The sequence below is a fragment of the Echeneis naucrates genome, chromosome 20 (assembly GCF_900963305.1).
Source record: "Echeneis naucrates chromosome 20, fEcheNa1.1, whole genome shotgun sequence".
Lineage (NCBI taxonomy): Eukaryota > Metazoa > Chordata > Actinopteri > Carangiformes > Echeneidae > Echeneis > Echeneis naucrates.
Window position 1 is genome coordinate 11,677,231 of NC_042530.1, and position 13,039 is coordinate 11,690,269.

General features: G+C 41.5%; 1 protein-coding gene across 1 annotated transcript; it reads left to right on the plus strand.

Annotated features, from left to right (window-relative positions):
• Nucleotides 1-546: 546 nt before the first annotated feature.
• eef1e1 (eukaryotic translation elongation factor 1 epsilon 1) lies at nucleotides 547-9,740 on the plus strand. Its single transcript, XM_029529132.1, has 4 exons — nucleotides 547-647; nucleotides 1,375-1,572; nucleotides 5,529-5,624; nucleotides 8,288-9,740. The coding sequence occupies exons 1-4, from the start codon at nucleotides 564-566 to the stop codon at nucleotides 8,429-8,431; spliced, it is 522 nt and encodes a 173-aa protein (XP_029384992.1). The 5' UTR covers nucleotides 547-563; the 3' UTR covers nucleotides 8,432-9,740.
• Nucleotides 9,741-13,039: the final 3,299 nt, after the last annotated feature.

A 13,039-nucleotide genomic window follows, 5' to 3' on the forward strand; every position in this document is an offset into this window, starting at 1 on the left:
AAGTTTTGACTGGCAGGTGATGACTTGTCATGAGAAATGGAACAGACACTGAGCAAAGATCAAAACAGACACAACACACATAACGTCAAATGAAACTTTGCTGCAGAACTTACAAAACTGCAACTTGAACTTTGATTGTCCAACCACAAACCAGACATGTTGCTGTGAACTGGCTGGTCTGTCCAACACTTATCTTTGATGACTCAGAAGATGGAGGATGGAATACTCTCAGATTTCTCAAGACTTCTCTATCTGCAATAAATATTTATTGGCAAATATGTTTTCAATTTTGTCTTTTTTTTTTTTTTTTTTTACAAAAACATAAATTGAAAACACGACACGTCAATTTCCCTGCTTCATATGTGAGCTTCACCCAGTGTTGAATATTTCATTCAATTATTTATGATGGCTCATTCACTGATGCAACGTAACGATAGAATCCGGTTCTGTGATTTCATTGGCTGAGTCTGCAGTCAGTCAAACTACGATGGGCGGAAGTTGCCACTCTTATCCAATCAGGTCTGACGCACGCTGCAGTCTCTGCCCCCCCGTCAGTGAGAAACATGGCGCTGAGGGAGCTGTCGTCGCTGGAGAAATATTTAGGACTTAAAAAGCCGAACAAGTACAGTACTCAAGGGGATAAAAAGGTGACGTGATGGATTTTTGTCGTGGCGTCCATTACTGCCTTTAAACTGCGAGTTTGTTTGACTGGAAGTTTGCAAACTGTTTAACACTAGCTTGCATGGTAATGCTAACCAGCTAGCCACGCGCGTTGTAAATGTGGACAGAGCTGTTGACATATTTACCTCGTGTTATCAGGCGATACCCGCTGGCTTCACACATTAGATGGGATGATATTCAGAGTAAATCCCTGGATACTGTACGCGACGACAGCTTTATTTTACACAATGGAAACGGCTCCATGCTCTGCGCATGCCCAGTAAAACAAAGTGAGGGGTGCAGTGAGCTGTCAGTCAGAGATCGTCTATGGGTGCGGTGGTGAAGTTTGTGTCTTAGGCACTGATGATTGAGAGGAAAGTGGTGGAAGGGTACAACTAAATGCATAGTTTCAATATCTTTAAGGATGCCAAGCGATATCTGGCCTTTATCCGTGTATCCTGCGTCCATATCTAAAGTGCACTCACACACGATCTCGTGTTTTCCACACATGATATCTATCAATCTGTTCGATAAAGTGAAGTATTGATGACTACACATTTGTGCATTCAGGAGAGCGTAATCAAGGTTGTGCAAGTCAAGTGCCTGGTATAAGATGTGTTGAAATCGTCGTTGAATTTTGTAAAATGAAATGGGGTTTTTTTTCCTCTCTCGTCATCCATCACTGCCCTCTCTCTGTGTCACCTCTGCCTGCAGGTACCTGTGTTACAGAATAACACTGGCCCTCCCCTGGTGGGACTAGTGACAGTCGCCTGTCACCTGGTGAAAGAAGCCAAGCGCCCAGAGCTGTTGGGTGACTCTGCAGAGAGCAGAGCCGTAGTGCAGCAGTGGCTGGAGTACAGAGTCACTAAGTTGAACAACTGCACAAAGGATGACATCAAGACCATCCTGAAGGTAGATAAGTTGATTTTCAAGCAAATATTTCCTAGTTCTTTGACATTCCTGTTGATTTGCCTCAATGGTTGCAAATTATCTGCATGTTTGATTTTAATTCAGTTCATCCCAGGCTATCTTGATACAAAGCTTCTCAGTTTCTCTTTTTTCCTTACAAGCATTGGTCTTGTTAAGTTACAAAAGACAGGAATACAGACTGATGTATTGCCCTTCAGTGACATAGGCCCACATGACAGAGAAAAATGCTTTAATATGCCTGATGCCAGTCAGAATGAAACAGATCATCAGCCATTGGTCTGTTGGATGCTAGACGCCTCATGGCGATGTCTTGTCACCGACGAGAGTGTGTGTGTGGTATGGGTGAAGAGTCATGCTGTGTGGCAGCATGCTATCTGGACAGGCCTCTTAAATATTTTAATGGTGCCACTTACAGAAAGAAGCTGCCCTGAGCAGCTCAGCTCTGGTGCCCGTTGGCCCCAGTTCTGTCCTGCTGCTTTAGCTCCAACTGAAACAAACTTCTTCTTTTGTCAAGCACACGAGTCATCTTCCATTAAATTGTCCAGACATTAAAGAAAACTGTCAACCACACACATTCTTAAAACCTCTCACCCTAGGATGTGAATAAGAAAATCATAATTTTTCAAGCTCAGACTTAAAAATAATAATGTCATGTATGTGTCATGCCACTTTGGCCGTGAACCCAAAGTTGAATGTTAGGTAAAGTTAGTCACCTCACTTCAAACTAATTAGGCTAGCAGTGGGTGAGTTCAATTCCTTATTTATGTTTAGTCAACAAGAAGTGCACAAACATTTTCAGAACCTTTTACTTAATCACAGATTGTATGATTTCAATTTTTGATTGATATCTCTATTTATAAAAAAATCTATGCATTTCTTAAGGAAAGACAGAAAACACAATTTCAGATGTAAGGGTTACTGTGAGGAAAGCTGTCAGACCTGGTGGCATACAGGACATATAAGCCAGACCCATATGTGTTCCCCAGATTCCCCAATGCTTAGGCTTGGCTTGCCCCAGAACTTTTATTTCCCATTAAAGTTCAGTTTTCCAAAAAAGTAATGGGTGCCACCAGAAAGTTATGTTTGCTTCAGAGGTCCCTGTATCTGGAACAGATGTATAGAAAGTCTGCAACAATGGGAAATGGTCTGTGTGGAGTCACAATGGCAGACAGGAACTGTGTGCCTGCTGGGACCTCTGGAGATGTTCTTATCTATATAGACGTGTGTCAGAAGTAAATTGACACAAAGGCATGAAATGAACTCAATGTAAGTAGTAAGGTTGAACAGTGTGATGCTATCGAATCAATATCAAATCATGCACTCACCCCTGCCCCCTTGTCACGGCTACACTGCACGCACGGCTAAAGCCACCCCCTTGAGCAGTGTTGGGGAGTAAAAGAAGAACACATATGGCCACTGATGGACTGAGGTCTATAACCTTAAGTAAACCTTCACATGTTTGTGAGTGATTGCACTGTGCACTATACAAAATAGTTGTAAATCAAGACTAAGTAATGGATTTGAGCTACAATTTTTTCCCCCACAGCTATTTGACAAGTAAAAGTGTTTGGCTTCTCAACAAAACCGTTGTTTGCTTGGATGTCTGTAGACATCTCACTCTCCCTGTGGCCACTTGACAGCTGAATGACTTCCTGTCAAAGGTCCATTCCTTTTGAATAATTTTTTCTGGAATTAACATTTTTCCAACTTGTCTATTTGAGCTTATCATCTCTGATGGAAGTACTTCTTGGCTGTTTGACAGACTCTCTCCCCAGTTAATATCTGCAGTAAATGCATTAGTAGACACTAAACTCATTTCCACTTGTCAACATATTTCCTCTGTAGAATTGAAGCACGTTTCATGACTTCTCAGGAATTCCAAGTTCAGCCCAGTTTTGGCTGATTAAAAAGAATCACTATAGACAGATTTGAAACAGTTTCTGGCCTGCTAACAATAAGGCTGCAAACAAGCCACAGTGCTCAGCATCAATATTCAGTATACGTTGATACGCTCTCTGTTTAAAAAGTATAGCTTATAATTGTTTCCTGCTGAAATATAAGACGTCTAATTTTTTATATTCAATTTTTGTGGAAAAAATATTGTCTTTATGTTGCACTTGTGCAGCTATTGTTGATGCTCTTCAGATTATGGATGTGTAACAGCTTTGCAGCCTTCAGGTTCAATTTTGTTTAATGTCCCAAAGGGCAATTTGAGTTGCACCAGGCTAAAATCATATAAAAACTATAAAAAAACACATAACATGGAACAATATAAGTAACTTGCATACAGACAGTGATTACTGAGCAGTAAGCTAGATCCACAAAATAAGTACACTAAAAAGGCTACAGTAACCTGAGCTACAATTTACATTTTAGGGCGTATATTTCGTATTGAAAAACATTTCCAAGGTCCCCCCCTTCCCAGCATTACTTTTGAGGTCTTGATTTGATTATTTGGAAATGATCTATTTTGTCGAATGCTTCATGTCAGTGCTGGGTAAAGTTTAACCTGGCGTTGGATTGAATTAGGTATCCTATCAATGTTGAAATGTTTGACCTAGATGTTGAGGCCTGAGAGTTGGCCCCTGTTATTCAGCCATAAGTCCTAGTTACTGTTATCTACTCATTCAGTTTCTCTGCTATCTTGACTTTTTTGCCCGATGAATAGGTCCTGTACAGACTAGAAGAGTCTGAAAGTGTAACTTTTGCAGTACACAGGTGCTCTGTCTAAAACCTGCTACTCACTTTGCTAGCATTACTTTACATGAATGTACCAATGATAATAAGATGCGCATGTGAAAAGCAGCAGCTTTGACAGCTTTCCCTCAGCACAATCGATACCTGTCGTATGTATCTATTTATAGGGGTAGACAGTTAAGTTGGTGGCAGATCAAGAAGAAACCAAGTTTGGATCACCATGCTCTGTGTGGGTGTGGCAAGAGAGCGGCCTCTCATCTGACGCTTGACTGGGCTTCAGCTCCATGGCTGTAGGCTAAGAAAAGCACGGATCTGATTGTGGAAGGGGAGGAAGTCTGCAGTCTTCATGCCTTGTTTGGCATCACCCACTCTTGCTGCACAATAACTCCATTTGCCCCCAAGATGTTCTATATGCTGGAGTGTTTCCCTCACACAATGTACAAGTGCTAAAGATGGTCCTTTCCCCTGGGACCAGCACTTCCACACAGAACTTTGAACGCACATGCATGGGCTGAAAAATACACATCATGCTGGGCAGCTTCATTAGATTTTGTCCTTTGGTAGTTCGGTAAAAAAAAATTGTCTTCTTGTACACATCTGTAGTAAGTCGCTAGTCATGGGGAGAGATGCTATACCCCCTAAGGTTACATATTACTAACATAGCATAACACGCATAAGCCAGGATCTAGGACAGTCCCCTAAAAGTCCATGAGTTGATGCATCAGCTGAGGAGAACCCCAAGTTGACCCACTGCGCTCTTTTTCCATAGCGGCCTCATAGATCAGTGAAGGAGCATCAGTCTGACAGGCTGGAAACTTAACATGTCTGATTAACACACAGTGCTAACTAATGGAAATATGCATTGAGGGTTTTTTTTTATTCATTTATTTTTATGTCACAGCTGCAAACAAGATGCTCTCTTTAGCTTTCTCTGACAGCTTTGCAATCTCGTGTTTTCACTTCCCAGATAATGAATAAATTTGACTCTGTCACAAGGCGTCACAGAGTGAATGAGTGATATTTGTAGGTGACATGGAACAAAAGGCAAATACAGTAGCAATATCAGTAACAATGGGGAGTATACATGAAAAAACCTCATGAACACCTGACCAGTTAATACACTAAAGATGACCAACAAGACCAGTGTGTTTGTCTAGAAGTATGGAACATAATACAATAATTCATTATAAGTAAATAGCTCTGTTGTATAGCTCATAAAGTTTTGAAATCATATCTTTCAGGACCTCAACATGTATCTGCAAGACAAGGTCTACCTGGCAGAAAACCAGTTCACCTTAGCAGATATCCTCATGTACTATGGAATCCAGCCACTCATAGTAAGTTGCTTTTCCTCTCACTGCTTTCACTTGTTGAGATTGCTGTTAAAACTGTAGCGAGATTTAAGTTCCTCACAATCAAATAACTTGTTACTATTAGATAACATTGAAAATGTCCTAACACGACACATCAATATTTGCTATTTTTGAATAAAAAGTAGTAGACATCCTATTCGCTCTGCCGAGGACTGAAGTAGCCCTGGCCTATTTATTTTATTTTGTGCATAAGTTCCAGTCCAACAGGAGCAGTAGTCTGGCTGTTCACACCTGAAGAACATTTCTCTGAATAGATCGAGAATCGATTCTTCTGCTCTTCTCCTTTTTTAGCCAAGTGGAGGACTGATGCTTTATTCTGAGACAGTGTGGATAAAAGGACCTTGTGTGAGGGGCTTTTGTCCTATTTCTGTGTATGTTTAGTTCAGTTTAATGCCTGTGTATTTGTAATGATGAAGGGTTAAAGGCAAAACAAAAAAATAAATAAAAAAAGCCACTCCATGTTTAATGATTGCTTAATGCTTATCTGATGTCAGTTAGAAAGAAATAGAAAACTGAAAGGTTCATCCCTAAATGTCACACTAAGACATTGATTAAGCTAATCAAGTGGATTTGTGAAAAATAGGTTCGTGGTTTCAGATGTTGGAAGTGGAATGTTCAAGACATGAAACAGTTCTCATACACTTTGCCTTTTTCTCCATATCATGTTTTTGAAGTTACCATATAGTGTTTGTCATTTAAGAAACTCTTTAAGGTGCATGTAAATATTTTGGTGAATAATAATGACTGAAACTAAACTTTAAAGAATTATGTAGAAGAATACTTTCCCAAAGTCCTGTGGAGTTTTATACTCGGGGAAAGATTTGATAGATTTCTTGTGTCCACCAATTAGGAGGCACCCATCCATCGGCCCATCCCTCCTTTTGCCTCGCTATCAGTGCTTACTTCCATCAAACCACAATGTTAATAAGCAATTTGTCACAGTTCATAACACACAATTAGACCAGTCACATGGCCAAAGGGCATCAAGAACAAGTTTGCAGTAAACACAGCTCATAAACACATTCTCACTTGCCTTCAAAGAAATAAAGTGATGTGGCACAAAGTGATGTCTTTAGCCTCAGACCAGAGACAAGTAAGTTTGTTATGCCTTGTAGGATTTAAAAAAAAAAAAGAAAAAAGAAGTGAGTTCAAAAATGGGAAAGCTGAAATGAGATGGAGGCAGGGGACATCACATGTTGAGATGTCAGTGGTTGTGGCGGAGATGCACGCTTGTCTCCTCCCAAGAGGCAAAAGAGCGTCACTTTGGTTTGGAATCATTGTGCATTTTAACCTTGGGGCCAAAGGATCAGCTTGCCCAACCCTTAACCTCAGCCAGTCCTGATGTTCAATTCATGGAAAAACAACATGACACAGGCATTGAGCCCCAATGTTAAAATAGTTTTAGGCTGGATTGTTTTTGGTTTTTTTTTATGAAAGTGACCCATACCAGTTGATTAAATAATGAAAATACACAGAACTACGAACATTGTATTCCCCACACCGAGTGTTTTAATGAGAGTTTGCCATCTGCAAAGCAGTTATTTCTATCTGTAACTAATTTTGACCCAAAGGTTTGCCCATGGCCTTTTTCTAATGTTGTCTTTCAGTTCCCTTAGAATTTTTATTCTTTAAGTGTTGTTTTTTTTTGTCCTCTTTCAATAAATTGGACTAATATTTACTTTACAAAACTGCAAGACATTGTACGATGCTCCAGACCTGATAACTCATAGTAATTTACATATTTCCCCGTTTTTCTTAATATTCAGGGATGTAGTGGTTTAAAAAAAAAAAAAAATCCCTGTCTTTTTGGCTTGGACTGCCTCACTGAAACTCATCAGGAGATATACTGTCACATACAGCCTGTGCAACACTTTACACGCATCAAAAAGCAAACAGGACTCATTATGAATGACTTCAATAACAATGCATAAAACAAAACAAATGGCTGATGTGAGATTGGAGTTCAGACTGCACAGAACTGCAGCAAGACCTAATGAAGAATACATCCATTAAAATGTGTCCTCAGGATACCCTGACTTACTGTAGGGGCTTTGGTCCTTAGCGCTCGTTATTAGGCTTGTGAGCTCTGCACCTGATCATTTAAAGTCTCATGCTAAGTGATAATATATTAGGAACAAACACTCCATTATAGTCACAGCCAGTGCTCGGTTCAGTTTGGCATTTGATTCAGAAGAGTTAAGTGAATGAAAAATTAAATATATCCCCTTGACCTGGAGGTGTCCCAGGACGAAAGGCCTCTGAAACACATTCTATCACTTCCTGTTTGTCTTTAATTTATTACCATTACTATTTATTATTATCTTTTAGTATGAATTCTATCTAAATTGCCCTTAAAATATCTTGATGTGCAGCAGACAGTTTTTGATAACCTTAAAGGTTTTTCACAATTAAGAAGCCTCACGGTCAGTTTTCATTTTGTCCATCAAATCAGAAGCTGTTCAGACTTACTATATATTATAAATTGATGAATATTGAACGAAGTCTAATATTACAATAAAAATCAGGATTCAGGCACCATCTTAGCACCATGATGTCCTCCATCTTTCAGATGTTGAGATGTTTACAGATATGGCCTAAATTTTTGCTCTCTTTCATCTTGTACCTAGGTAGACTTGGCCATCCAGGAGAAGGAGCAGTATGTGAATGTGACACGGTGGTTCGACCACATCCAGCACTACCCTGGCATCCGGCGCCACCTCTCTCCAGTAGTTGTGCTCAGGAACAGAATTTACACCAGCAGGCACCACTGAAACATGATCAGACCCAGACCAAAATAGTGTTTCCCTAACCCTATGGCCAACAAACAACATTTTTAATTCTTTAGTCTAACACATCTCTAGTTTCCACAATGTCAGGTTTTTTGTTTTTTTTTTATTCCGGCTTTTGTTCCTTCCCTGGTCATATGGTACCTGAACTCTGTTTGCTTTTCAATTACCTTTAAAACATATTTATCAAGATGAGTAAAAAAAACAAGGTACATGGTGGGGAAAAAAGAAGTCACAGTTAAGGGATCTTCATCGTAAAAATACTGTTGAGTTCATATTCTTTAAAAATGCCGAAGCTTTTAGTATTTTATCAAGAGTTGATGCTTGAAGCATGAAAGACGATCAACTTTTGGACAATTTAATCTTAACGGCTCTAAGAGGTTTGAAGTCTTAATCCTGCTTCAAAATTAAGGGAGTAGCAATGTGAAGAAGTTACATTATTGTGTTGTGTTTGCAATTTTTCTTGATTGGTAGCCTATGGTTGTATTGGAAGGGAAGGTTGTGCAGGTCAGCTTTCATCCCTATCAGGACTGGTGTTTTGCTTTTTTTGTGTATTTTATGTCTGTCACATTGACTTCCAGTCATTTCACTGGACAGTTTAGTGTGTGCGTACGTGTGCACGTTCCCGAATACGTCCCGCTGTATCCCACTTCCTCAGCAGTTGTGTGGGCAGCAGTGAGCAGTTGAGCGTCAGCCGCAGAGTCAGAGATCAGAGTGAGGCTCCAATCAGACCCACTACCACCACTGTTGATGCTGCAGGCCACAGAGAGGGCAGCGGGCTCACCAGCTGCCACACAGATCCAGCCAGCCAAGGCCAGAACCCAGGCCCCTGGGCGACAGTCAGCCACTGTGTGTCATTTCAAACCTTACAATCCCACAGGCCTTCTGGAGAGAGCAAGAGGGAGGGAGGCCACAGAGGGAGGAAAAAGAGCACCCAGCGGCCGAGGGATCTTTTTGTGACGTGAACAGTGATCCGTCCCTTTCAAAAGCCTCTCAGTTGCTGGATGTTCACTATTAGAATCATTTACAGGCTAAATCATGGCAGCAGAACGTGTAAGTTAATGTTATAAGGATGGTGTTAGAAAGTGAAATTAGTTACGATTATATCAAACTCGGTACACTTCCCAGTTTCCATTTCTTATTATTCTTTACTCTGCTCCTATGTTTTCAGCCATGCTTTTAATTTCTCTGCATATCTTTGGGTCTGTTGCTCACAGTCTGAGCAATTTCAGTATCTGCTGTACATTCATTCTGTGCCAATAAATGAAAGGGATACCAAGCTCATAACCCCTGACTTTTCTGCTGTCTTTTTTTCTGTGAATTCGTTTTGTGTAAAGCAGCCAGAAGACAGCTATTTTTCAGTAAACCTCCAGAAGCCAGATCGCTGTGGGTTCGTGGCAAGTGCTATGAAGATGTGACGGATAAAAACAGCTTACAGACATTTGAGCGTGCCTTGTGACTAGTTGGGGCAGTTTATGGTTTGGTCTACCATAAAAGGAGCCATTGTCCTCTCAATTATGCAAACATTTAGTTGGAATGTGCAGCATCAGACAAGTTGTACTTATTTTCAAGTTTTGCCCGCAAAAGTTGCAGCTGGGCAAATTGTTCCAGATTCTGTTGTGTTTGTAATGTTACCTTGGTTACAGCCCATGCAAGATGAATGACTTAACATAAAAGCAAAAGATGTGCTCAAGTGTTGGTGATAATGGCCTCATTGGTGATGCACAGTTTAAATGTCTTAGAAATTTTGGAGTTATAAAGGGTTAAAAAAAAAAAAAAAAAAGTCAAATTAATTTAAAGTTATTTTTAGAAGTTACGATAATATCAACTTTTTCAACATAACTCAGCTTTAATTTTTTGCATGTACTTCTACAAGAGAGTCTTCAAAGTGTCGAAAGGAATCGGGGACAATGATTAATCAGGCATTTTGAAAGGCGGCTTGTGCGGCTCTGCGCTCACAGTCGGGCTCCTCTGCCGCAGTGATGAGGTCACAGCAGGTAGCCGGCACTGAGGCTTCAATTAGGGACGACCTTCCCGCCAACTTCTCAAGGCGAGATGAGCAGCCCACTGCAGGACCGCGAGACCCACCCTCTTTATGAGCTCTGCCCCTCGCCTCTCAGCAGCTGAGTAACGGTGCAATTTAACCCGCCGCCCGTTGGGAGAAAGGTCAAAGGTCACTAAGCTTGGGTTATTGTCAAGATTTACTGATGATTTCATGGCAGCCGCGGCAAAGGCTGGTGCAGTCTCTGTGTGTGTCCTCATCTTTATCTACAGTATGTGCCTCACTGGAGTCATGGCCTGATGAGTCACAGAAAACACCACCACCAACAACAACAACAACAACGACAACAAAAAAGCAGTCGATGTGACGAAGTCAACGGCAAGATGCCTCTCAAGCAGGTGCCGCAGGTTTCTCTTAATGAAGACAGAACAGAGCGAAGCGTTTACCAGATCATCTCATCAGCAAACACCTTTGTCACCTCCAGTCTACGAACCACATTCAGAGAGACAGCGCCGCGTCCCACCCACGCCACCGGCCTTCATTAATTCTTAGCATCAGGGAGCAGGAAGCGCATCCTCCGTGACATCTGCTGAAATGGGGCCCGCCGTGTCTCACTGACGGATTCAGTGGAACAATCAACACCGTGTGGTGGTGAGGGCCGGCGTTAGCATGTTGTAAGCTCTTTTGACAGGACCTATCGAGCACGCTCCATCGTGCTCTTACACATTGTGACAGTTGTACCATGCAACTATAAAGATGGCATCTGATTGTCTGTTGTAGTTACACGAGCGTAATAGCAAGGATGCAGCTGTGAAGGGCACTCCCTTGTGTCCTTCGTAGCTTTTCACGCGCTCTTGTAGTAAACTTATTCATATAGACATGAAGGAGGGATGTGTGTTTGCCTCTCAAAGAGGAGATTTCTGTCTGTGCTCACGAGAGGGATCATTAGTTCTTACCACCTCCAGCACATTACGCCTTAACTTATGAGCATGAATACTCTGTTCTCAGTTTATCTGACGTTCTTCTGTTATTGTCTTTTAGGTGGAATCTGCAAAGTCACAAGTTGAATGCACAAATGGTGGTGTTACTGTCAAAATGCTCATTACGTGCAGCGTTTCAACAGGGCTTTTTGGGGATGCCTGCAAATGTGCTGGCAGTGGTTTGCTTTGGTGAGACTTATTTTTGTAAGTCTAAATTCATTTCTGAGATTGAAAGTGCACTGAAAAGAAGCCTGTTAACTAAACAAGGTCAAACTGTAAAAATATTCCATAGACGCTGTGAGGTGTTGTTTTGTTGTGCGTCTACAGTCATTCATTTATTCCTACAGCATCTGTGTGTTTAGGCTCTGCGCTCTTAGGTGAGCATTTTGCTCTCTATCCTGTCTCCTAGAAATTATGTTTCCATACAACTAAAATACAACCGCACATCTACCTTGCACTGAGCGCTTGTTGGACGAGCGGCAGGCTCACTCAGGGTCTGAACATAACTTTAGTTAAGTGTAATAATTAGGCCAATACTACAAGTAGATGTTGAGCTGCACAACTGTGTTAAATGTTCTGGCTGCTAAATCTTTTATTTGTGTACAGACGCACTGGGCAACGTCAGTTTTAAAATGTTTTACATGGCTCACGGCCTTCAGCAGAATTTTGTCATCTTAACATTCATGTTAACTCCCGAATGGTTCCAGTTTGTTTATAGTCACAATAGAACAACTCGTTTTTATGCTATCACGCCGTCTCTTGCGAAAACCCGGCCTCAACTTGGATTGCGTAAGGATCCCAGGTGTGAAGCGAGACAAGAGTTTTACGAGATGCAACCACTCGCCTCATCAATCAGGGAGATGGGTGGCTGATTTGGCACGTAGGTGCTAAAGTACATATGTGTGACCCGGGGCAAGGAGATTGCACAAGATTGCACCTTAAGTCTTACTTTCACACACACAGGCACGCACACACACACACACAGATGACTGTTGCATTAGCCGCCTCAATTGCTCTTCACCCGTTCTGTTGATCTACCTCAGCTGCAGCATTTTTTCAGTGCGTGTGTGTCTGTGTGTGTGTGCGTGTGGTCATGCACCCATTCATGGGGTTATGGTTTGGCCTGGGGGTAAGAGGTGAATTAAGGGTGAAGGAGGCAAAAAAAAAAAAAATGAAGGAAAGGATCGACCCACTCAGGTGAAAGATTTGAGAAAATTAGCCCGTAGCAGCGGTTTAAAAATTGTGTGGACTACTATCATTACTATCCTCGTTATGTTTTTTTTTTTTTTTTTTTCACACACGCACACACAAATGCACAAAGGTTTAACAATATCCCACATTTTAAATGTCTAATCTAAGCCTGCGTCTCATTTGCCATGCTGTCACATTGTGTGGTCCTGTCACAGTCCTCATCCCTTTATTTAAATGTTACACAAATTAGTTACCCCCTCCCCTCCAGTCCATCGAACCCCCACCCCACAGGTCATTTAGCCTTCCCCCCTGCCATAATGAGTTCTGATAGGAGGCCTCCAGGGAAGTTCAGTTCTCACTGCCGTAACCTGGTGACAGGGGGATGTACTCAGACAAAAAAAGAGGGTGGGTGGGAGAGAG

Excerpts from the sequence above, each read along its gene's own strand:
- eef1e1 (XM_029529132.1), top strand. The coding sequence starts at position 564 with ATGGCGCTGAGGGAGCTGTCGTCGCTGGAGAAATATTTAGGACTTAAA. Across the intron at positions 1,573-5,528 it reads ACATCAAGACCATCCTGAAG|GACCTCAACATGTATCTGCA; the intron begins GTAGATAAGTTG and ends CATATCTTTCAG. Across the intron at positions 5,625-8,287 it reads ATGGAATCCAGCCACTCATA|GTAGACTTGGCCATCCAGGA; the intron begins GTAAGTTGCTTT and ends TCTTGTACCTAG.